Source organism: Chironomus tepperi, unplaced genomic scaffold (assembly GCF_022539635.2).
Source record: "Chironomus tepperi strain 1889 unplaced genomic scaffold, CSIRO-AGI_Ctep_v1 contig_479, whole genome shotgun sequence".
NCBI lineage: Eukaryota > Metazoa > Arthropoda > Insecta > Diptera > Chironomidae > Chironomus > Chironomus tepperi.
Window position 1 is genome coordinate 1,009,071 of NW_027226601.1, and position 25,994 is coordinate 1,035,064.

A 25,994-nucleotide genomic window follows, 5' to 3' on the forward strand; every position below is an offset into this window, starting at 1 on the left:
TGTTGAAAAAAATCAAAAAATTTCTGCATCATAAAAAATTCAATAAATCAAGAAGTAAAATATATAAAAAAAAGAAGAATTTAAAGTGAAATGAGAAAGAAAATTGAAATAATTAAAACTTGCACTTGAGTGCAATAATAGTGAAAATTAACAGAAAGACCCAGCGTAAACGGATCGAGAATTCGTTTTAGCATTCAAGAATTCGTTTTAGCACTTATGTTTGAAATTTAGAAAACCGTTAAAAAATTATTACAAAAATTTAACTTTTTCTTGAGTTTAAAACATAAATTTTAAATTTTACTGTTAATTAGTTGATAATTTGCGGAAATTATACTATAAACATGGTTAATTCAGTAAATATCAATTGCTATTAACAATAAAAATTTCGTGTTTTTTATCGTTAAATTTTCATTCAAATTTGCAGTGCTAAAAACCTTACAAATTCTTGCAAAACCGTACAACATTAACGGTCAGTTTTTCTATTCGTTTACGCTGGAGAAAGACTTATCCATTCAATCGTTCATTCATACATTCATTGGATTACTTGATTTGAGAAGAAATAGAAAAAAATAAGAGCCACAAAACCACAACTTTTTCTTTTTTTTTTTCATACTTCTTCTTCACTTAATTTACGTTTTTAATCACTCAGGTAAAGTGAAAAATATTGATATAAAAGATTAAGTAAATGAGTAGAAATTTATGGCTGGGGGTTCATTTATGTGTGATGTCTGACTTGCCGTTTTTGGTTTCTTAGTCATCAAGTGAAAACTGAATTTGAAACTTAATTATCTGGTCTAAATTTTGAAAATGTCTTAAGATAAGAAAATCGGAGAATAGCTTTTATAAAAAGGACGAGTTTAGTGTGGTTTTGAAATTTATAGTGGAAATTGATAAGTGATAACCAGCAAAAGAACATGATTCAGATGTCAGAACAAGATTTAGTGAATTAAATGTGACTTATGACATCCTTAATTTAGCATCTACACAATTCGGCTAATCAATCCAAAATCCGACACTAGACTTTCATGACTCTTGTTTGAAGCCACTTAAAATGAATCCGACAGTAATAAGAGCCGTCCTGGTTCGGATTTTTGATCGATTAATCGAATTATGCTTTTAATCGACATCAATAATTATTATCAATAATTAACGACAATTAATCGAAAATACTCTTTGATTCACCTGAAATGTATATAAAACATTTGCCATTAAGCAGACAATGTAGCTAATAATAGTCGATTCCCATCAAAATACGAATCTAACAATTACCTTTTTCTGAAAATTCTTCAACATACTAAAGAATGCTTATTTGATGAAGGGTTCGGCTAAGAACTGCAGGCTTGCCGAAAGCCTGCATTTTAGATGCACATGCTTACAGGTTTCGGCTGTACCTTATAGTTCGTTTAGAGTTGCAGACATTCAATTTCCGACAAACTCTAGTTTATTGTCTCAAATACAATTATTTTAATAAACATCATTTATAAATTATCCCAAAAAGAAATTAACACCAACCATAAAAGTGTGACTTTCATACCAAAAAAATACATTATTTCAAGGTCATTAACATTGACATGTGCTCGATGACATCAGCTTAAAAATTGATGCAAAAAACAAAAAATTTCAAATGACATGTGGAGATGACTTCCGGAATCGAAAGTATTTTTTATATTGAATTAATGTCCGGCTGTGTTACTTAAATTTATTTGTATGTCTCTTAGCAACTTTCGATTGCGGGGATTAAACAATGCATGCATTTTTGTTTTCATTTGTGAATATCATGATACAGAAACTTGAGATTCGACAAAGAGCTGGAAATTGAATATGAAGCATTTACATTGTATTGTTCACATTCCAGTGATGGATGTAAGTTGATGCTCAGTAAATCAACGGAAAGTGTTTGAGAAATTTATTGGCAGACTAAACAATGTAATTTATTAGGAGCAGGTTGAATTGATATTTGTTGATGCTGAGTTTGTGGAAGCAACTTTGAGATAAGATTGCTAAGTCCATAGCTTGATATTTTACCAGAAAAAAAAAATCGGGAAATTTGCCTGAATTAGTCATATCGTTTGCAAAAATCTGATGACCTTTAAATTTCATCGGAAGAATCAGCATAATTAATGAAGGATCCAAATAACTGCTTGAACTTTACCCAAATCATCTAGATCTGATGTCCATGAAACGTTGCTTACTTCAAGATTTTTGCCTCATTATTGTCATTCGACTGTCTTTAAAGTTCAATGAGACACATGCCAAATAATCAATAATGATTAATCCAAAAGCCCCGAGCAGCACAATGGTATAGTCAGAGTGCTGTTACGTGTTGAGTTAACGGGAAGACTTGAGCAAGACACGATGGTGTCTGACGTCATGCTGTTCGAGAACCTCGATAATTCTTTATACTTTAACTTAGCCCGAGCGGCACAATTCAATAAATTGTCACTGCAACAAGTCAGGTTACCTCAAGTATCTATAACATTATACCATCGTGCTGCCCTACCAACTACATTGCACCGCTCGGATTGATCTTGTCCGAAGATTTCGCATATTTCAGACCAATCACCACACAAATTTACCGATAATTTGTCGTGCCTTTAACAACTATAACAGAATTTATGACAACAATTACGTTTAATATTGCCGGAAAACAATTGAAGTTCAATTTTGGTATCAAAAAGCTTTTAAGGCCGTCCTATAAAATAAAATCTTTCAAGTCACGTCACTTAGTTGTCTTTGCCCCTTTTTAGCGCATTTTTGAAACTTGTTTTCAAAAAGGTAGCTTAATAATGCACTTTGTTCGTTCGTTCGGCTGTTCGGTCGGCTGTTCGGTTGGCTGGAACGCGAGATCTCGAAAACTAGACATCGTAGAGAGCTCCGGTTTGTTTTAATAGCTTCGTTCTATCAAGTTATTGGGTTATCGGTCATTTAGAAGTTTCAAATCAACGCATAAATACTATAATTAACAGTTTTTCATTTTCATATACAACAACAAAAACAACAACACGTTTTTTCATTGTTTTACAGTGTTTTTCAATGTTTGTCGATGTTTTTACAGTGTTTACTGAATAATGTTTGAATTTTTTTTGACCGTTATGATGTTTGAATTATGAAAATCCGTTAAATGATGAAGTTCTTAAATTTTTGGAAGTTTTATATGGATCTTGTTTTTAAGATCTGGAAGTGACCTGGGTCTTGCTGGATCTTGGTTTTTTGGTCTGGAAGTGACCTGGATCTTACTGGATCTTGGTTTTTAGGTCTGGAAGTGACCTAGATCTTACTGGATCTTGGTTTTTAGGTCTGGAAGTGACTTGTTAATCAATTACTGATCGCTGGGACAAAAATGCGCTTAAGTCCCTCGATCAATAACACGAGGACTTTTGTAATTTTTTATTGAGTAAATAGCTGCAAGTTATGCCAATTTATAGCACGAAAAGTGATGTAAACATGGTCGATTTATGAATTGGTCGTTTTTAATGAAAACAAACCTTTAACCTAAATTTTGCATGATCTCGTGCCGGAGAATGAAAAGCTGATAATCTACGCCTATTGAAAGACATTAAAAGCTGTTTTAGCGGCATGTTTTGTGGTGCAGAAATAAAAATAGAAAAAGCATCAATGTTTTCATAATGATTGACACATTTAAGTATGAAATTCATCAGCATCAAGGTTGAGTTGAGGGAATGGATGGATTTAATTTTGTTTTGGAACTATTGAGCTCCATTTTTTGGTGTATGTTTATTTAAAATTATAGAAGCAGGTCAGAATAGATCCTGCCCAAAACTCTAGAGCATCTCTAGAGTATCAAACTGATTTTGTAGCAGATTTGAACATTGTGAAAATTATTGCCACAATTAGACTTTCACGACATTATGAACATAACGTCAATGTGCTGATATTCCTCATCTCAAGTTTCATGCATCTTAGAAATCCAAAAATCGTAGAACTCTAATCTTATTGGCGATACAATATGATGATTAAGAAGCCAAGGCTTCTAGTGGGAATCAAACCCACGTCGTCATTCTTACAGAAGAGGCGGTTCCAGATATCCGGTCTCTTTTCTGACCAATCGGTCACAGAGGCTTTCTATTGATTCTGGTAGTTTTACCTACAAGTGGCTCGACACCTCAGATTTGACTATACTTTGACGTCTCAGAACTTAAATACCTATATGGTGACATTTTGATAATTTGATGACTTTCATTCGAGTCACACCTTAAAATTTGACTTTGAAGCTGAACTTCCATCTCATTAAGCATCAAATATTTAAAAATCGAAGCTTTTGCAACCAAAATATTTTGGTACAAAGAGTAGGAGGGAGGAGCCATTCATAAAGTCGATTACTCGTTCTACGTAATAAAAACTATTTGTAGTTACTTGAAGCAACACATTATTAACAATCAAAATTCCACAACAAGTGCATCAACCAATTTATTGCTTAGAAAAATTCATTTTCAAAAGAAGTGAAAAAATTCACTAATTAAATTCACTTTCTGGTTGATTTAACTGATTGATCATTACTTTCTCGCATGATAAATTACTTTTTCTTGTAATACAAAATACAAAGCACAAACCAACAAAATGGTTAAATACTTCCAAAGAAAAAAATTATTTGCTTTTAATTAGAAGTAAAAAATATAAAATAAAATTAAAATGTAATTGGAAAACCTAACAAGGTGAAATTTTCTCTTACCAACGGAAGTACTTAACAGGTGCTTGATCATTATAAAAATTTTCTTTCTATATTAAGTTGAAAAATGATGACAAATGATGATGTTTATAGATCAATAACTGATGATAATCTACAAAAAATTGACTGTGAATGATCATGGGAAATAGCATCAAACAGCAACAATGATGTGATAAATTGTGTGACAAATGGATGTACTTTCGGAGGGAATTTTACGTTGCGTAATAAAATTTAACGTTTTATTGTTTTCTAAGAGATTGAGGAAGTGCATCTTACGAACGTTGTAAAGTGTCGTAAGTCAACAGAAGATAAATTAAGTGCTTTATTTTTTTAGGTCAAAATAACAAAGATTGACTTTTTTAAGTTGCTTAAGTGAACTGGCTGATGAGTATATTTTATTGTGTTCTGTATGTTAATTTTTGGGAGCTTGCTGGGATGATAGAGTATGGGAAAAAATTGAGTTTGGGCAACTTTTTATCTGTCTAGAAGATCTTTTGGTTCTGAATTTTTATGAATTTGAAATTAGCTGACTAAAGTTGCTTCCAAACCAAATCAGCAGACATGAAATGGTAAAATATTTAGACAATGACGTCGAAACGACATCCTAAATCGAAAATACAAGGAGTATGCTCACAAAATTTAGCATAATCCCTTATATTGTTCGATCACGCTCATTTAGATGAGTTTGATCATTGTCTGTTAGAGTGCCAGAAGTTGGATATCACATCCAACTGACAAAAGCTAGCAAACTCTTCAATTGACTGCCATTTGATTCAAAGTAACACACCCATGATGACTAAATTGTAATCTGTGCTTAATGGCATGAATTAATTCAAGACATTAGAAAATTTCAGTTCTGATTCTAAAATGAAGTTCTCTTAGAGATTCTATGCACGACCTTGAAGAACATCACGAAAAAAAGGCGACAAACAGAATAACTAAGCCGGCATGACACAACCTAAGAACGCTGTTTGCCGCCTTTTCTTTACGGGTTGAGGATAATATTTTTTGCATAAAATGTCTACCTGGACACTTTGAAAACTCATTACGGAAGTAGAATCAGAATCTCACTTCATAGTCGACATCCTACATCTTACTATCCAGGAGGTCTGAATCACCATTATCATTATCATAAAAATCTTAAATTATTCATCTTTAAAAGTCAAAACACCAAGCAACAACTTCACTCTCCTGAATTCTTCTTCAATAATTCTTTGTCCACAAAGCAATTTAAGTAAATTGATTCGCAAACTTCTTAACTGTCAGTCCCAAACTTAAGTGTACTTCATTATTATTTTAGCAAACCATGAACAATTTACATTTTTTATGGACAAAAGAGCATGTCATCAAAATATCATTTTACGTGCTTTTCAGCAATCACCAAAATTTTTATTATGCTTTCATTATTAAATTAAGTGTAAATGAGTGAGTAAACTGTATCAATAAATGGGCCTTGATACATTTCATAATGAAATTTTTTCGTAATTACTCACGCTTTTACGTTTTTTGAATTTTTGTAGAGAATTTTGTTGGAAAATTTATTCATGAATTAGTTTAAAGTGTTTGATTGCTGAAATATTAGTTCCCGAAAAACACAAGGTTCAGCATAAAGTTGGTTTAGATATGACTCTGACATGGAGCCAAATTTCGGATTGAATAACCGATTTGTGCTATTCGGGGTTGGATTTAAGATTTGACATTTTTTGAACGGGGATAAGGCAGAGTTGGACAACCTTTCAAAGGGACATTTTGACTCCAAATCAAGATTTGCGACTAAGCTTTTTTGTCCAAAAATTTAAACTTTTTTTAAAGGACTTATTTCAAGCGTTTGCAAAGTTCTGGCGGCACACCTGAGCATTCATGGATGCTGCAAAATAAATCAATGTCCATTTAAAAACGTATGAACTAGTTCTTATACTTTGAGTGGCTCGGACAGGGGATATCAGTATGCTGTGGTACACAATTGCCCAACACTGGGTTTGAGGATCAAAATTCGCTATCTGACAGCAATATCATGTGATAAAGCCGATGTATGACAAATATTAATCGAACAAACCAGCACCAACTCAACATTAAGATTCAAAAATAACATTTTCTGTACCTAATTCATTGCCTCAATAGATAAACATCCAACCATGAAACGAACAAATTCTTCAAGCAACAAATACAATGTAAAGTGTCAAAAACAATTTATCAGCTGTTAGACATGACAGATTCAGACCAAATCATTAATAACAATCATCGAAAAATTCATTATTATGACTGCATTAAAAAATTTGTGCCTCCATAAATTCCAAAGTTCAAATTAATTTGAATCCCAAAACAGGAGCACAATTTAAATGTTGAAAACATCCACAAATATGTTGGCATGGGACTAGATGATGCGGGTATAATCTGAAGGAGTTGAACTTTTAAACACACAAAAGATATGGGCTTTGGGATTGGCTGAAAAGCTATAAATTAGAAATAAAATCTCATGAAGAGAACTAGATGTTCTTGTAGAGGTTTAATACCATAAAAGTGATAAATTAAGACGATAATACGAGCATGAAAAATTTCACGTGGATTGTTAATTTTTAGGCGTTGAAAGAAATCTTGAGGCATTAATTTGGGCTGTGAATTTTTGTGTTATGGGAAAATTTCGCTAATTATCGTTTCCGGGCCTGAATTGTCTATTTATAGACTGTAAAGATGATTTCTTTAAATTAATGATGTCCAAATTTCTCGGTCAATTTCAAATCACATGAAACATCCATCATTAGCCATAAAATTCATCCTGACACATTCCAGCCTTAATTTTTTGTTAATTTATTCAAAATTTTCCACATAAAAAATTAAAAAGTCTAGCTTCATATCCAAAATCGTTGATGTGCGTCTGATTAATTCAAAAGAAAGAAAAATTTATCTTGAAATTATGGAAATTTTTTAACATTTTTAATAAAAAAGCAAAATTATTTTTATGTTCGGTGAAACTTCTTTAAATTTATGCATCGATTTCGCTTTCGTGTGGGCTATTTTTGGCTTTTGTGATTGTTTGTTTATCTCCGCATTTGTTTGTGTGATACTTTTTTCGAAGAAGTGATTCATAAGCCTTAATGTGTGTCTGTTTATTTGGGTAAATTGTTGAATTTGTGTCTGGGTCAAGGGTGTGGGGACTTGAGATGGTAAATATAAAGGCTCTGGAATTAATTGGATTTGAATTGATCAAAAGAAAAATTTTAAAATAAAAGTTTTCAAAAATTTTAGAACAAAATTTTTAATAAAATTTTAAGTTTTCTAAAATTTTACGAAAGAAAAATTAAAAACTTTCAAGTTTTTCAAAATTTAAAGAAATTAAAATTCTAAAATAAAGTTAAAACTTTAGAATTTAAAGTTTGAAAAATTTAAAAATTGAAGTTTTTAAAATTTCAAAAATTCTAAAAAAATTTAAATTTTAAAAAAAAATTTCAAAATTGAATTTTTCATTTTTTTAATTTAAAAATTCTCAAAAACATTGTCTCAGAGCCCCACACCCTAATATCCAAATATAACTCCAGATATAATTTCAGACATGCTGCGAGCAACATTTATGGTAATGAAATAATGATCAAAATTGAAGCGCCTTTAAGATGAAATGTCGGTAACAATACAACAGCCGGTATAAATGAGCAATTTTCTACTTTAAATGCTAGAAACAATGAACTTTTCAAAAGTTCTTTTTATTCCCCCAAAAATCATTAGTTTCAAGCATTAGAATTAGAAAGTGAGAAGTCATTACTCGTATGCTCCTAATTTCTGAAATAATCAAATCAATCTTCGCACCATAAAATTCTACAATTCTCAAATATTTAGGTCTAATATTCACCTATATCTGCACATTATTGCTGAATTCCTATAGTACTACTAACCTCATAAAATATTGTGAAATTCTTTCCAGTTAACATGCAAATTGCTTCTCTGATGTTTGCTTTTGTTACACATGTGTGACTTTAATTCCCATTGTCGATCTTTATCGCATCATACACAGACATTTTCCATTACAGAAGACGAAAGAAATGAAAAAATATTATTTTGATATGTCTGAACAATTGTCAAAAAAAAATGAGCTGCCGCCTTATTGTTGCTGTTAATTACCGAAGCGTAGCATTTCTTGTTATTTTTAAATATTTGAGCAACAACAGAAAGTACACGACAATGAATAGAGGGGAACACGTAAGGTCTACGAGTGGTCTTGAAGCAGAAAAAAATTTAAAATAAAGTAGTTGAAAAATGCAAATCAGCAAACGTTTGAATGGTCAAATAGCAAGCATATGTGATGCTCCATAACTTAATTGCATGTTGGGAAATTGAAACAGCAGGCAAATATTTTAATTAGGCTGGGTATAAATATTTATAGACGGAACAGGTGAAGAAGGTTTTATGGTTTAATTGTAATGAGTAGGAAAGGGAGTAAGCATGTGATTATGTGGTAGTAAATTTTGAAGATTAATGTATTGATCACTTAACTTCACCATCTCTCCCTGAATTCCCTCCTGTAAGCCATCATCTAGAAATATCCCTGCTTTAATAATTATTTTATAGAATGTTACATTCTAGACCAGTAGTTGGCAACCTGTGTGTTGCGGTACACTTATTTGCTCCCAAAAACGTTTGGAAATGGCATGAATTGTATGACACTGGTAGTTTAGGTCGAGGCTTACCACATAGGTATGCCGCGATTAATAAACGGTTTCCTAACTCTCTTCTAGACCAAAAATTCCGTGGTTTAGACAGATGTGACTCTGACATGGTGCCAAATTAGACGAGAACACTCATGCCAGATTCATACTGCCCTAGATCCAGAGTGTTTGCTTTATCTACATCAATTACCTGCTAAGCAGCCTTCTTAAATTTATTCCGACTTCCATAATCTAAAAACATTGAATTTCATCTAAAAATGTTTCATTTTATTCCACAGTCATCCATCAGATCACATTCCCATACCACAAAACCAATAAACAAACACTCAAAGCAATCACAAGCATATAAACCGTTTAATATGACATAAAACATCAATAAGCCACAACATATACTTTTCTACTGTTGATCAAAATATAAAAATTATGAACCAATTCCCATGCACTGCTGCACATTTTATACAAACAACTCATGAATAAAACCATACACTCATGAATCTTTATGTCCAACTGCTTTTATTCGATAGATTATAGTCTACTGACATTTATCCTACTTTAGCTGATTCCAAAAAAATGATTTTAATCTTATGATATTTCCGATATCCATTTCCATCACGTAAAATCTTAAAGCTTCCTTTACTCGAGTCAACTTGTCGTCGATTTGCATATTTTGACTGTCAGCAAGTTCACATAGCTGTGACTTGATTTTTAATATTTTATATTGATTCATATTAAAGTCACAATAAACAATCCCAATTTGCACGATCTACATTCCTAAACTTGTTTGTGTACGGCAGTTCGGCACATGATTAGCATTAGCTCGACTACTCCAAAAACATACATTTGGTGTCAATCACTTCGTCATACTGTATATTTTGTGCTACGCTGACTTACTTTGGGCTATTGATAGGCTTACATGTTGCCTGATGATTTTAGAGATTATTTTTAATTAAATTAAGGTAGAAAAAAATTAAGAAAATGAACACAAAAATGCTATGGAGGTCAACTGAGAGAAACTCACGAGATGCGGCGTCTGAAAACATTAAAGTTTATTATTATTGAAAAGCTATTATTGGTGTAATAATTTTTGATACTTTATGGTAATGCTGTGGTGTCTACTCAATATGATAAGGCAATAAAAACGTGCCGGAATCATTTTAAAGGTTTCCAATAATTTGCTGTAATTTGGATGTGAATTAAATGTATTTTATTGAGGTTTTTCTTATTGTGTCACATTAGAGGTATAGAGCACATGATGATGATGATGATAGTATTATTGAGTTTTAACTGTTGACGCATAAAATTTCTACAATTGCTAATCGGAGGTGTTACATCCGCATTTATTGGGGGCTATTATTGAACATGAGGCATCGATGGTTGATTTATTGGTACTGATATGACTCGTTTAGGTATAGCACAACCCTGAAATAGTGTTATGGGGAACTTAAAGAGCAAAGTAGTGTAGCAGTACCATATTTAGCTATTACTGGACGAATCGGCCTATGTATCAGCTTATTCATTTGGATTTGGACCATTATCCGCAAAAAATTAGTGATAATTGGCACTTATGAACAGTTATCTATGCTTTTCTCTTAGTTAACACCTAAATGCTTGCTAAAATTGCTTGAAAATATTCCGAAATGTCCATATTTATAACCATGTTCATATGTGGAGTTTAAGTTACAACAGAAAGCTTTCCATCAGACTCTGTTGCAGGTTCTGTGATCTAGCTTGTACAAATTATCTGTCCGTACGTTAACCTGACATTCTTTCTTTACTATTCTGCACCAAGGAGCTTTTGGAGCTGCTTGAAAAAATTCCGAGTTGTCCATGAGTCAACAAAGAATGATGATCAATAAACACCTCAAAAATCTACATATTTCTAAACTACAATAATACCTCAATATCCTCAAAAAGCTGAATAACTTCACTAAATTCCTCATAATGAACTTATTCCAATTTAATTTTATTGCTTGTTAGTGCTCTTAAATAAATTCATTATTCATCGACATTCCTCATAGAAATTTATTTTAAGGCGTTCACAGATTCCGACATAAAAGCACCGCTGAATCATAATCATTTTGTTAATAGATCACAAGGAATAATGATGAAATAGCTTTTTTGAGGAATGCAAATAAGGCGCACTTGAAATGAAGTAGAAAAATTTGTTGTGTCTATTTGTGGAGATGACTTGCTGATTTATTGAAGTTTAGTCTCTAATGTGAATATTCTGAATGATCCTTTCTTTTTAAATTTGTGGTATTATTGAGTGTTTATGTTGCTAATGGAAATGTACCTCTATGACCAGAAAAATTAGAATTTTGGATAAAGGGGATTGCAGCTAATTCGCAGTAATAGAGTAGAAATCGTTGATTTATTAGGAACAACTGGACGTTCTTAGAATTAAAATGATCACAAATTTCAGTTCATTTTATTTGAAGCTCTAACATACTAGCATTTTGTCAATCAGTATGCTTACTAGATACCGTAAGATGCTCATTGAGCATATGCTTGTATGTTAGGTAAGATATTCACAAAACGGAGCAAAAATAAGCCACCAAAATTAAAAATATCACGATCACATCCAATCACGGTCATTTTTTAATACCATTTGTCATTCAAAAATCAAAGCAATTATTGAATATCAATTGCAATTTGTGTTCATGGCTTCTACCATCCCCAAGAAATATCAAAAAATTAATGAACTATTTAAAAGCAATCAATGTTCATTGTCTGAAGTTTAATACTCCAATTCGATACCTCAAAGCTTAATCAGATGAATTTTCATCAAAATTATTCCTTACCAAAGAATAGCTCATTGCCTATAAACTAATTTCGTTTTCATGGCCAGACTTAATTTATTTTCTAAAGAAAAACAGTCCCGATCGGCATAAGTTTTTTATGGAACCAAAATGACAGCCACATGGCATTCAAGTGGCAATGTGTATGGTCGTCAACATGAAAATTGCTTTGGACACCATAAAGCAACCAATTGCCTGCCATGAATAACTTGTGCTGATCGGGAGTGAATATTAAAAAGCAGTAAACAACCGACAATGACGAATCACTAAATATGACGTGTGCTGCTCATTTACATAATTTTTTCACGCTCACACTCCCTACGTAAATCAATTATACAGCTCTTCTCAGTTTTAAGCATCTCAATTGATTTTTTATGACTCATAAATTACAAAATATCACTTCTATTTTTCCAGATGACTGATAAGACTTAAACATTACAACATAAAAAGTAATTTCCGACACAATGACAATTGTACTAGATGTAAGTTTCGACGATAATCAACAGCAACGAGGCAACAACGATAGCAGTAACAGTAACAATAACAATAATAGTCAAAACAGTGCAATTAAAGATGTTAGTAATAAGAAAATGAAGGACAAGCATCGCGATAATGCATGCTCATCGAAAGCAGCATTAAAAGTGGCGAAAGTGAAAACAAAGGTGAGTTAAAAGTGAAAAAGAAAATTTTTTTATATTAATTGCAATATGCTTTATGTCATAACATAATATGCTATTATCTTCTTCATTTTACATTTAATATATAATGCGACTTTCATTTATTCATATTGTGTATAATTAAAATACTTACTTGAGATTATATGAGATGCTACATAATAATTATAAAGCAATGATGTAGGATGTCGATCGGCTTGCATCTTACCTTACCACGCAAAATAATGGAAGTTGTGTTTTTTTTTGCAGATTTCTATTTCTATGAATGAAAATTTTTCACATTGAAACAAAGTTGATTCAATTGTGGAATTTTTAATATTAAAGAGGTAGAAGGTCTATTCGTTAATGATGTCTGGTATTCAGGCTTATATACTAGGTGGTGGGGTTTAAAGGTGTAATGTAATGAGCTAGGGTAGTAGGAATCAAACTCATGTACTCACAAAATTGTGATACGGATTTCTAATCCATTCCCTAAACACTCAGCCACAAAAGCCTTAAACTCCAATTGGCAGCATTGCCTATATTTGTCTCGATACCCGATTGAAACAAACTACGATTATCCGACTTTATGTCTAGTTAGAATGTTGACATTTATGGAATTTGGCATGGTATATCAAGTTTACTACACGACACAGGACCAACTAATTTCAGCCTGTGTCATAGACTCATAGACCCGGGGCATCATAGACTGCATTGTCATTCACAAATTTTAATGCCAATTTAAAAGACATCATCTCCAAATTCCCCCCGACAAACCAGTAAAAATTGGTTTTCTGCAGTACCGCCAGCATCTCCGGAAAGATAAAAGTAAAAAATTTTATTATGCGATATGAATCATTGTACACGCGCTGTGTTTTATGCTGCAGTGAATCATTAACATTTGGATATGCTTTTCACCTAGCCCGAATTTATCGTAAAGATGGAATATAATTAATGATTTTTTCGGTCAAAAATCGTGCTGTTTGAGATGTTATGGACACTTATTGGTGGGTTAATGGACATGATTGTAGTCACGTTGTGAAGCTTGGGAGGTTTTTGGATGAGCTTGAGTGATGAATTGAGTTTCAGAGGAACATAGAAGAATTTTTGTAAATTTTATGTACTGCATATTAGCTAGATGTGGTAGAAGGTAGTGATTTCATCAATTTATACGCATTTTCAGAGGTATTGCTTAGTTAAGGGCATATCCGCGATGGATAATACCATAATTCGGATATATAAGCTAATAATAATAATCAAATGTCAAGAAAATGGGTATCCCGAACAGCACAACATGGCTTGCTAGGTCATCCCAATGTTACTGTTTTAATAGTTAGACCCGAAATAACCCAGACAGTACCAAAACGGCTGATTTTAACCCATTTTACGACGAAAAATGCGATTTGACACATTAAACTTGTGTATTTCTCCAGTAACTGCAAGCTAGCTACAAAATCACTCAAAATGCAAACTGTTTCATTTTTGCCCATGATCATGCATAGCAGCTCAATTTAAATAACAAAATCAGAAATCAATAACATTTAAGAAGATATAATCAAGACAAATGTCCACAACTCAAGCTTATCCCCTTAATTCAATTCACAATCATCCGCTCTCTAAACAGATAACCACACAATACGAAGAAAAGAAACCAAAAATAGGCAAAAACAGACCTCAATGATTCATGATATTTCCGCGAATGGACAGAGAATGGCTAATAATTTATATATTTTATACTATAAAGAATGCAATACAAAATCTGTGTCAAATGACAATGTAAACTTTTACTTTATACTCCGAGGTTCATTAAACGTTATATTTCCTTAATTTTACGCTTGTGCAGACGGACACAAATAATTTATGCATAATTTGATTATTCAGATATCAAAATAATTAATAAAATTTTTAATAAATTGCCGTTTAGCATCGACCGAATTATTATTTCAAGACTAGAGAGAAACATCAACAAACTATTCAAAATATAAAGGTTTAAAGAAAAAGAAATGAAATTTGTTGAATCAGAAGGTATGAATGTAGGTAAATGTGCTTGTGCGAGATTAGAAAGTAAAGCGTGATGTGAGTACTAAAGCAAAAAAAATGTTTATATACTTCTGGTCTTTAACTCATACACGACATCAAGAATTCAGTATAAAAAAACATCTTCACTTGATGAAAATGGATGGGAACAAAAATATCCAATGAATGATGTTAATGATGCTTTAGTTGAAATATAAATTCTTGTTAATTAATTTAAGTTTTCTTCATCCTCATCAAAGCGTTTATGATGATTGTTGAGAGTTTTTGAGATAGTTTTGGTAGATAGAGAGCTTTGTCTGATTTATGTCAGGCTGAATTTTAGATTTTCTAGTAGCTTGCTTGTCTTTTAGGTCAATATCAACTTACTCGGAAGACATAGGGCGTATAAATTGCCAAAAAACTACAATAAGGCCGGTTTGACATTAATTTTGGGCCAAATTCGATTAAATACAGCTTCAGATGAGTCTCATGGCAGCATGAACCAGAAGTGTTGACATTTCTCCATCATGTATCTTCCGGGTGGCAAAAAAATCCAAAATTAGACATATGTGACTTTAACTTGGTGTCATATTCGATTAAATTCGGATTCAGATCAGTCTCATGGCAGCATGTACAGAATATTTGCAATTTCTGCACCATATGTCTTCCGGATGAGCTGAAAGGATGTAATTCATATTCCATGCAGTCTTGTCACTGTCAAACATTGCACTTTTTGTACAATTTGTGGAGCTAACAGCACTTGTCCATATTTTGAAACTCACAATCTCAAGAATCTCTGTAGACAGCATACGATCACACCATCCATCAGTCTTCCATCTCCAATAAAAGTGCGCATTTGTCTCTCGTACATGACCATGCCTTCCATACAACATGATTCTCTTCATTGCAATTACAATTATGATTATTATCACATTACATCTTGATAGGTCTTAACGTCGCTAATACGTTTACTCTTTTACTTTTTTATGATTTTCATGGCAACTAAACAATTTTCTTTTCATTCTCATGCTGTGTGTTGTTGTTTTTTTGGAAAAACTATTGTTCCCATTATTATTTACTACTGTTGATGTGATCATTAAAGAATAAGAGGTCGACTGGTGGGTAGATGTGAATGAAATAAGCTGTATGAATTACGTTGAGTAAATGTCAGGTGTTTATTACATTTAATTATCAAATTCACATATTATAGCATGACGATTTCATTCATCTGATTTGGAATTAATAAATGGAGTTGAAATTCATAGCTAGTGTCATGGGAACAATGGGATAATTGAATTATGGTGGTTTGTAGATGAATTATAATGTGATGGAATTTTAAAATTGGTGAGATTTTAATGATAGTGACCAAAGAATGGGTATGAGGGTCAACAGATGGAGAGTTAAGATTTGCAGTTTGTATGTCAAGTTATGGTCAAGAGGAATTAAGAGAATAATTTCTAAGTTTTCGCTAGTGCTTCAAAATTACGCTTGTAGAGTCCTCTGAAAATAAATGTGATCAATAATTGTAGATTTATGAGCAAAGAGACATAGCAGACAGTTAGATCCAGAGCTCGAATTTGTCTCGGGTTTTGTATGAAAAAGTCGACTCAAGTCTAGAGTTGTGAGGGCTCCAAAGTGAAGTCGACTCCATTAAAGTACGGATTCTATTGGACTTCATGGAGTTCGGACTTTTTGGTCTTATGGAATCCGGACTCCCAAAGTCCTACCAACTTTGCTCAAGTTGACTCGAATTCATAAATGATTCGGATCGACTTCGAGCTCTGTTTAGACTTAGTCGGTCCTAATCAGTCCTAGCAATCTCTCAAATCTCATCATGTCACATAATTATAGATCTCAAAATCTCACTTAAATATCAGACATCACAAGTGAATGAACCCCAACACCTCCTGAAAAATAAATACATTGCACCAAATCTTCTCATGCAATCAAGTCACTTTTCCTACTCAGCAATTAGCAACTCTCGAAAAACGAGAAAAAAGTTGCATAATGTGCAAAAGCATGCTGCAAATAACAGCAATGAGGCACTTAAACTTAAAAATAATTTTTGAATAAAAATCTCGGAAGAAAAAGTCAATTTAAATTAAAATTTTGAATTGTTTGCAAATTCACGTATACAAAATTAAATCGTTTTAACACTAAGAAATTGGAAAATTACGTTCGGTCAGCATCAGCATCGCAAAAAAATGCAAAATAATGAGAACAAATCTCACATTTGAAAAGTGCTGATTCATTAAAAAGAGCTCAATTTTCGATGCTTAATTGACGAAATGTTAACCGTTAGCAAAACTTCATTGTTTGTTGCTTCATACCAAATGATCAAATAAAGAAAAAAACCCGAAATTCGCGTATTTCTACTTTGTTTGATTGAATAACCAACACAGCACTTACCCGACTGTATATTTTCTTTCGATTCTTCACACCCGAAAATGAAACGAAAAGCAAAACCAGCAAAAAAAGTATGGACAAGGTCAGTATCGAGAGAAATTTTATCGTCGATCACTCTCGGGGCTACCAAGCAATAACTCGTTTCCTTCTTCGATTTATTTACATTCTCGGAGAAAGTTTGCAGAAAAAAAAACTTTCTTTACTTATCTCGTTTATGATTATGCATTCATACAAGTTTCCTGTACTCCATACTTAAGAACCTTATTGTTGTTATATAAAAAAAAAATTGAGGTTAAATAAATGCATGACTCAGGCTAGTCATCCATAAATCACATGCGATGTCTGCATGTCAATTAAATATTTTTTTTATAAGAATTGGCTGTAATTAAGTTTTCTGCAATAAAAATAACATAATTAAGAGAATTGAATTATGCTTGTGGAAAATCATGATCATTAATCATAGTAAATGATGTTTATGACAGAAGCTTGAGCTTGGGAAAAATTTGAAGTTGCAAAACCAATGCTTTTTATTCTGACATAGATCTCTGGCGACTAAAGGTCCTAAAATTGTCTAGATATTGTAGAGTTTAACAAAAATGGCAGGAATGAGCTTTTAAATGCAAGATATGACCGAACCGATTGATTATTTGTCAAAAAACCTTCTATTTGTATCTTTCGAGGATGGATTCTTTATCTAAAATACCCAACTATAGCGAGTCTATTGTTTGATTCTATAAGACCCTTCAATTTTGCTAGTTTTGTTTCTGAATTAGAATTGACTTAACGATTTGTCGATCTAATGTCTACTAACGATCTTGGAATATAGATCTTGATTTAATATAGCAAGTTAATAATTATACGTTGAGCAAATCGAAGTATGTTTCAATTTATTAATCTCTCATGCCTTGAACTTGAATTGATCATCCTTGATTACATCTAAATATATCTTAGATGTCTAAGTATCAGCACTGAAATACATATAAAAGTGAAGGCTAAACATGAGATAAACTTTAGCAGATAAATATCATGTTCAGATTGCACCTTAATATTATCACGAATTTATTTAAGAATGATCTATGTCAGTTGGGGAAAGTTTATGAAACTGGACGTCTTTAACTTGATTAGTTTTCATAAAGAGTTCCAAATTCTCAATAGAGGTTGTCAATTCTTCGATTTTATTCAAGCATCAAATTCCTTTCCTCATAAGTATTTAATGCAAAATTGAGGCCAAAATAGATCATCAACCGAAAGCAGCTCTACTAAATTGCTATTCCTAATCACTCATTTCATTAGTAGTCCAAAAATCTTTAGACTTTCATGTGAATTTTTTCAGCAATGATCTCATTTCTTAAAAATCCTTTCCAAAAAATATTCAATTTAAAACTCTTCAAAACAGAAGAAAAGGCGGACAATATGCAAACTGCTCCACCTTTCCATTCAGCAACTTAAAAAAGTCCATTTAAAAAGATCACTTAAGAAAGTAGCAATTCAATCACACAAATTATTTCGTTACTCATTCAGTTCTCTTAATTTCAAAATATCCAATTTTGTAAAGAAATTTTGTCTTCTTTTTACTTCCAATTTATTGGATAATTGTTCCTTCTTTTGCAACAATTCGTCTACAAATTTCTACTTTTTTTCAAGCAATAATTCAAATTAAATTCAATTTTTTCTCAACTTGCGTGGTTCGATAAATACGTCCATTAAGCAATACACTTACTGTCACTGTAGGCTGTCTTTGCATGCAAGACTTAAAGTTCGTTTCTATTAACAGTGGTCTATAATCATTTTCAGATTTGTAGATATGAATCAAATTTACAGCTTAATGCTGTTGAAATATTTCATAGTTCTATGGGAAAAATTGCATATTAAAAGAAATTGGATAGAAGCTGAGAGGAAAATTACAAAAGAGACGTGAAAGTTTTGCAGTTTCTGTCGATGGGAAAATTAATGGGCGTTTTTTGATAACAGCAGCAGTAATTGTAATGTTCAAGATGTTAATGAATATAATTACTGTTGTCTTGTGGCTGTGTGATACAAGACATTGTTGCATTACAATCATTTCCATTGAGGAATATTGAGATTTCTTCTGATTTTAATTGGAGATTCCGACTGAGATGCTTGATCTTTATGTTGAGATTATGGTTTTTGAAAGTTACAACTGTTCATTACTATCAGCACCATGACGTGTAATCAACAATTTATGTTTTTAGTTTGATTTCCTATTCCGTGAGATCTTTTCTGTCAGTTTTATGTAAATTTATTTGAATTAGAACGGAAAGAAAGTCTAGGTTTTTTGTTTCTAGTTGTTTGCTTTGTTACTAAGCCGAACAGCACACCGTGCTTGCAAGAGCATCATTGTTGTCATATTAACGGTAAGGCGCAAAGTTGCCCTAACGGCACCGGGATATGACAGCTAATTTTGATCGATTTTACCGCAAATTCGAAAGAAAAATCTGTTCGTCGCATTGTATCACTCATGGACTGGATCAAAAGTTGACCGAAAACCCAAAATCTGAAGTAAATTTCAATTTAAGTGCTTACTATCTCCAAGTTCTTAAACTAGTGACGCATCGCATCATTTCTTGACTACTCTTGAATTAACCGCGAATTCTAGACAATCATTTAACACTACTTCATCAGATCATACTTAAAAGACATCAAGTTATACACAATTTGAACAAAAGAAATCTACGTATATCCATCTACGAATTTTATCACATCCCAGAGCGACACATCATGACAATAACATTGTAAAAGCTTTCGTACCAACCTCTTGACGTCCTCATGATGTACCGCTCGGGATATATTGACCACTTAACGTATCATATCACAATTAACTAAATCTCTTTCTCATCATCTTTAAATTTTCAGAATGAAAAGAAATCAAATTGCAAAAAATTATCATCATCATCATCCGCATCACTTTCAACTGCCACAACAACATCATCAGCATCGCCAATTTCAATTAAAGATAGTCTAATCGATAATAAAGAAAAATTGAATGATCTTAATGATCAAATTTTAAATAGTCAACAATTGAGTCAGCCAAATTTTCATCGGCATCATCATCATCATAATCCATTGGTGCAGAGGAACAACAGTACGTGTACGGAGAGACATAATAGTGTTTCAAGTCATGATTTTAGAAATAATTTTAATCCATCATACCATAAGACAGAATCGATAATGTCTTCCGATTCAGACATAAGATTCACGAGGAAAAAGCTTGGCGATAATCAACGATGTGGTTGTATTGTTATTGCCGGCTTTCTTGTTATGCTTCTTGTTGCCGGACTAATATTATGTGAGTATGAAATTTTGATAGTTTTTGGTGGATGTGCAGTGTAATGGGGTTATTCCAGTAGTGAGTTAGATTTTACATTTCGGGGCACACCTTGATGGTGAGCCTCAATTGAAACCGCACAATACATTATTCATGGCATTTTAAAAACATTAGTGTGCCGCTGTACATAGGTAGCCCAACACTGGATTATTCTGTTAGTTGAACTCTGAGTTGATGTCAAGCACTTGCCATTAAAATCAAAAATCTGAGTGTAGACAACAACTATACTTGAGGATGTCTTGATCTAACATACTACCTAGTATATTCTTGAGTACTTTCAAGAGGCAAATTTTAGTGTTGCTCAAATATTATGTCTTAAGGTTTATTCCAACTTCAAAGCTATGTCCTTGATTTTTCACTAAAGATAAATTTAGAATATCATACTAATTGAGTGTATAGCATCTATTTTAGGCTTCACTGATTAAGTATCGTGAGAAATATGATAATCCTTGTCATATTGTCAAAACTATATCTCAAGTAGCTCAAGTCGGTAAATGGATCCAAAATCTGGTATCAGACGGATGTTTCTCTGACATTACTCCGTACCTTTGCCAAATCTAGACTGAATCTGGCACCAAGTCAGAGCTAATTCGATCTAGGCGTGACCACTTGGACACGGAAATCTCATTCTCGAACTAGCAAATTCACGTGCATGTGGCTTGATTAATTAGATTGCATTCTCTTCTAACAGCTGAAAGCTTTTCACTGTCTATTCGAAAAATCCCACTACCTTGCAATGCTAATGATTGCCTTACTTTAACTGCTAACAGTTAGATCAAGCCAATAAAAAATTCAAAAATATTTAACCAACAGTAAAATTCCATTGATAAATCAAACATTTCATTTCCACACCAAACAGTTATCAAAAAACAATAATAGTAAAAGCAAAAGCAAATCGCAATTGCTTAAACATATAGCTGCACGAAATTTAATTAAATACAAATTAAATTAGCTGCAAATATTACAGAATTGCATGTGTCCGTAATAATTTTTAATGATTTATTTTCATTTCATTTTCGTTACAGATGCTGGCTGTAAGTATATGTAACACTCATATGAGAGACTGACTTTCTTTTCCGACATGATGTTTTACAATGTCTTTTAATAAGCATGTTGATGGAAGCAGTTTTGTTTAACAATAGACAGAAGCACTTGCTGCTGCCTTGTCACAACTAAATAAATAAACAATTTTTCTCGTGTATTTTATGACAATTGCACGTAATAGGAAGGAAGTTTGACAATAATTAATAAATTTTCCATTGCTTTCTTTCCTATAGATCTTTTCCTACATTCAAAGCCTCAACCAAATCGAATATTTCGCGGACGTATACGCGTGATAGAGGGAGATCATTTTGTTATGAATTTAACAGATCAAAATTCAATTGAATTTCTTGAGAAATCGCGTGAATATCGTGAACGTATTAATCTGCTTATATCACGATCCGATTTTCGTAAATATTACGATGGATGTGAAATTTTAGCTCTAGACGGACACGTCTTTGATGAGCGAAATAATTCAACAAATAAAGATTTAATTGTTCATTTTCTATTGAATTTTGATCCAAAATCGGATGAGATTTTTGCCGGCGTCGAGGAATTACGTAAAATATTTCTTAAAGAATTTCAATCATCAGCCACAAACGGTGCACGATTTTTCCGTAATTTGAAAATAGACCTCAATGCATTTCAACTTAAAGAGGTGAATTTTGAGAAATTTGATGATATCTTTGTGACATCATCAGCTCATGTTGACAGCTATGGGAATTCTCATGATATTAATTTGGCATCTGAAGAAATTAAAATTTATCCACAACGTACATGTGAGCCAGTCAAGTTGAAATTTTGCCGACAAATTGGATATAATATGACAACATATCCAAATCTTCTCGGTCATCAGTCGCGAGAGGAAATTGAACGAGATTTAATTACGTTTCGAGAAGTTGTTGATAGTGAGTGCTTTCTACAGGCCTACGACTTCCTGTGCCACTTATTACAGCCACCATGTGAGCTTACACTCGAACCAAAATCCAATCAAATTTATATCAAGCCACGACTTCTATGTCATTCTTACTGTCAAGCTTTTGCTGATGGCTGTTTAAGTAGAATACCGCAAAAATTTCGTCCATACTTTGACTGCGAGCGATATCCAGAACAGTCATCAATGCAATCATGTCGACATCAACCGGCATGCATGACACAGTTAAAAGCTTCAGGCAATGGATTACGAATTTGCGATGGAGTTGCTGATTGTCCGAATCTTGAAGATGAATTGTCATGCTCGTACTGTCCAACAAATGCTCTTTATTGCGGACGTGGTCGTTCATGCATTTCGAGGGAAATGAGATGTGATGGAAAATTTGATTGTGCTGATGGAAGTGACGAGAAAGATTGCTGTAAGTTCAATGACATGATTTTTGAGGTTATGTTTGCATTCCGTATGCGCTCTAATTTACTTACTTCCTCTAAACCACTTCTAATTAAATTATATCTACTCATTTGACAGTATCAATCTCACCACTTGTTGCGCATTTAACAAAACCAAAGCCATTAATTCCGCATCGCCCTCAATTTTATCATGAAGGTTTTGCGGTCTTTTCGGAGAAAGGTCAAACAGGAAAGCTCTGTGCCGAAGGCATGGAATCAAATGAATTTGTGAGATCGACTGTTGCTGAATCATTGTGCAAAGCATTAGGCTACGAGTAAGTAAAAGTAGAATGAAATTTTCATTGTATGTCTAATGCGGGATTTATGTACTTTCTTAAATAGACGCGTGACAAGCTCAGAAGTTCGTAACGACACGGAAGGTGGGCATAATAATTATGTACGTGTCTTAGATCCACGAGCAGCAGAAATCTCATTCGTAAGAACAACATGCCCAAAACGTGAAGCTTTCTATCTTGGATGTAGTCAATTAGAATGCGGAAGACAATCAGCATTTATGGGCGATAAAGTTGGCGTTGCATTGCCAAAAATGTCATTGCCTGGAGATTGGCCATTCCATGTTGCATTATTCAAGAAAGATACCCATGTATGTGATGGCACATTAGTTTCATCACATTGGGTTTTGACGACTGCATCATGCTTTCAAGGTCAATCCAAAGCGACGTGGATGGCTGTTTTTGGTAATGTTAGAATTGGTATGACTACACCATGGACGCAGAAAAGACGAATCGTAAGTACTTAACATCTCTTTGTCTTCTATAAGCTATTATTATTCATTCTCATCCCACATAAAGGTTGGATTAGTAAAATCTCCAGTTGAAGGTTCAACAGCCGCCCTCGTACGATTACAAACGCCAGTCATTTACTCAGATTTTGTGCGTCCAATTTGTCTACCTGATGATGACTTTGCAAAGAACTCAATCATTACTGATTATCCAATGAATTCAGCGCTGTCATCGTCCAATCTTATCGATCAGCCACATGCTGAGAAATTCTATGGAAATAAATTACGAAGGACATTAAACTTTGTCGAAGATCGTCAATTCTTCCAAATATCCGACAAAGAAGATGAGGAAAATGAAGATGAAGATAATCAGTCACTATACTCAGAAATCAGCGCAGCAGAGCTTGTCGACGAGCACATGCATTCCGTCCGACCAGAACCACAACTTCAACCAAGATCTGCATCTTATTATCCGAATCATAATCCACAACAGCAGCATACAAACAGTGTACATGAAGAGGAACAACATCAATGGAAGCAATGCAACACACTCGGCTGGTCGCGTCAACGTGAGCACTTGCAACGGGTTCAATTGAAAATGATTGACATGAAAGCATGCGAGAATATCTCAATTACAACTGTAAATAGTGTCTGTGCTGAGGCAGCTTATCATAAGCAAGATTGTAATGTGAGTTGAATTTGATGATTTTTCATTTTGATGGGATGGTGAATCTGTAGGATAAGTTTTGTAGTTCTGGATAATTCTTGGGTAGATAAGTTAGTGGTCGACCGTATGTCTAGTTACAAATTTGACCTTTCATGGCAAGTGCTACAAATGGTAGTTTTAAAGTCTGAGCGGCACAATGAGAAGAATTACATTTTTCGTCGTAAAAATGAGTCGAAGTCAGCCATCAGGAAACATCATGGTGACGACAGGGTGTCGAGTCACATCATATATTGTGCTGTTCGAGCAACTAGACATGAGATCGACTAATCTCAGACTCTAGCATTCGATGTTTGTTTAATGCTATTAGGGAATATTGCGGTTTAAAATATTAAAGATCACGAATATTAGGACCAATTGGTTATTCTTATTGACAGGAAATTTAATGTCACTAGTCTCTAGAGTCATCATTACTCTCCCTCAAGAGAGGGTATTGGATGAAAAGAGTATAGATTCCCTTCTAGCTTTAGATCTTCGTTCTTTGAAATAAGCTTGATTATTGACAAAATTATAGATTTTTATGATCAAAAAGTTCTAAAATTGAGTCCCAATCACTATTCAGAGATGAAAATTGTCAGTATCTAGCCATTTAATCCCATAAAATTTATATATGAACATCAACATCCGTACCTTTTGTTAACCAATTTAAAAATGCAATATAGACCCCATTTCTTCATCATAACTGTCTGCATCAATGTCAAAATTAATCACTATCATTTACATTTCATTCCAAACAGGAAGAAGAATTTGCTGGAAGTCCGATGATGTGTCTCCTGTCTGACGAAAAGCGATGGGCATTAGTTGGCGTTTCATCATGGAGAATAGCATGTACACATAGCGGAACCGAAAGACCGAGAATGTACGACAAAATAGAATCAAATGTATCATGGATTCGTGAAATAATTAATTCGGTCTTACCGTAAGATCCACAAAAAAAAAGTTCAAGTTTCTTCTTAATTAAAAATTAAAATGTGATAAAAAAGAGTGTTGTGCTGCGTGTGAAAAAGAAGAAGAAGATCCATTTGTTGTTGCTGTTGATAAATTTCCCAAAATTGTTTATTTTTGTAATTTATTTATTATACATTTTTTTATAATAATAATTAATTGTACTTGCTGTACTGTAATCTTTTGTAACATAAAAAATTATTATATAATAATTTTTGCCATTTAAATAAAGAAAAAGATTTATATTGACGACTAAAATTTATCGCTTACGGTGTTAATTAATTAATTATTTGCTGAATTATTAACGTTGTTGAAATGTCTTTAAGGATTATCTGCAGTGCAGAGGTGGGCAACCTTTTATTTTGCTCGCCACACCTTGAAGCCATTTACTTATAACGTAATGCTCTTAAGGGAGCCCTTCTCTCTTGGTGGTAAACCTCGACTTGTCAAAAAGTGGATTTTTCTCGTTACGTAACAAATGAACAGTCCCTTGGAGGTAAACCTCGACGGAAACCTCATCATTGCATACGTCTCATGCCATCAAGTGTCCATAGCATTTGAAAGTACATTTCAGTTCGAAGAGCATTCATAGCAT

At 33.1% G+C, this 25,994-nt stretch overlaps 1 protein-coding gene across 1 annotated transcript; it reads left to right on the forward strand.

Moving 5' to 3' along the window:
- The first annotated feature begins 497 nt into the window (after positions 1 to 497).
- Positions 498 to 25,644, forward strand: LOC139099682 (uncharacterized). The gene is made up of 9 exons (XM_070652210.1): positions 498 to 649; positions 12,558 to 12,805; positions 20,093 to 20,525; positions 21,590 to 21,598; positions 21,842 to 22,957; positions 23,068 to 23,263; positions 23,331 to 23,736; positions 23,801 to 24,418; positions 25,192 to 25,644. Exons 2-9 carry the CDS (start codon positions 12,608 to 12,610, stop codon positions 25,375 to 25,377), a joined length of 3,162 nt encoding a protein of 1,053 aa, XP_070508311.1. The 5' UTR covers positions 498 to 649; positions 12,558 to 12,607; the 3' UTR covers positions 25,378 to 25,644.
- Positions 25,645 to 25,994: the final 350 nt, after the last annotated feature.

Excerpts from the sequence above, each read along its gene's own strand:
- LOC139099682 (XM_070652210.1), top strand. The coding sequence starts at position 12,608 with ATGACAATTGTACTAGATGTAAGTTTCGACGATAATCAACAGCAACGA. Across the intron at positions 12,806-20,092 it reads TGGCGAAAGTGAAAACAAAG|AATGAAAAGAAATCAAATTG; the intron begins GTGAGTTAAAAG and ends TTAAATTTTCAG. Across the intron at positions 22,958-23,067 it reads AAGTGACGAGAAAGATTGCT|TATCAATCTCACCACTTGTT; the intron begins GTAAGTTCAATG and ends CTCATTTGACAG.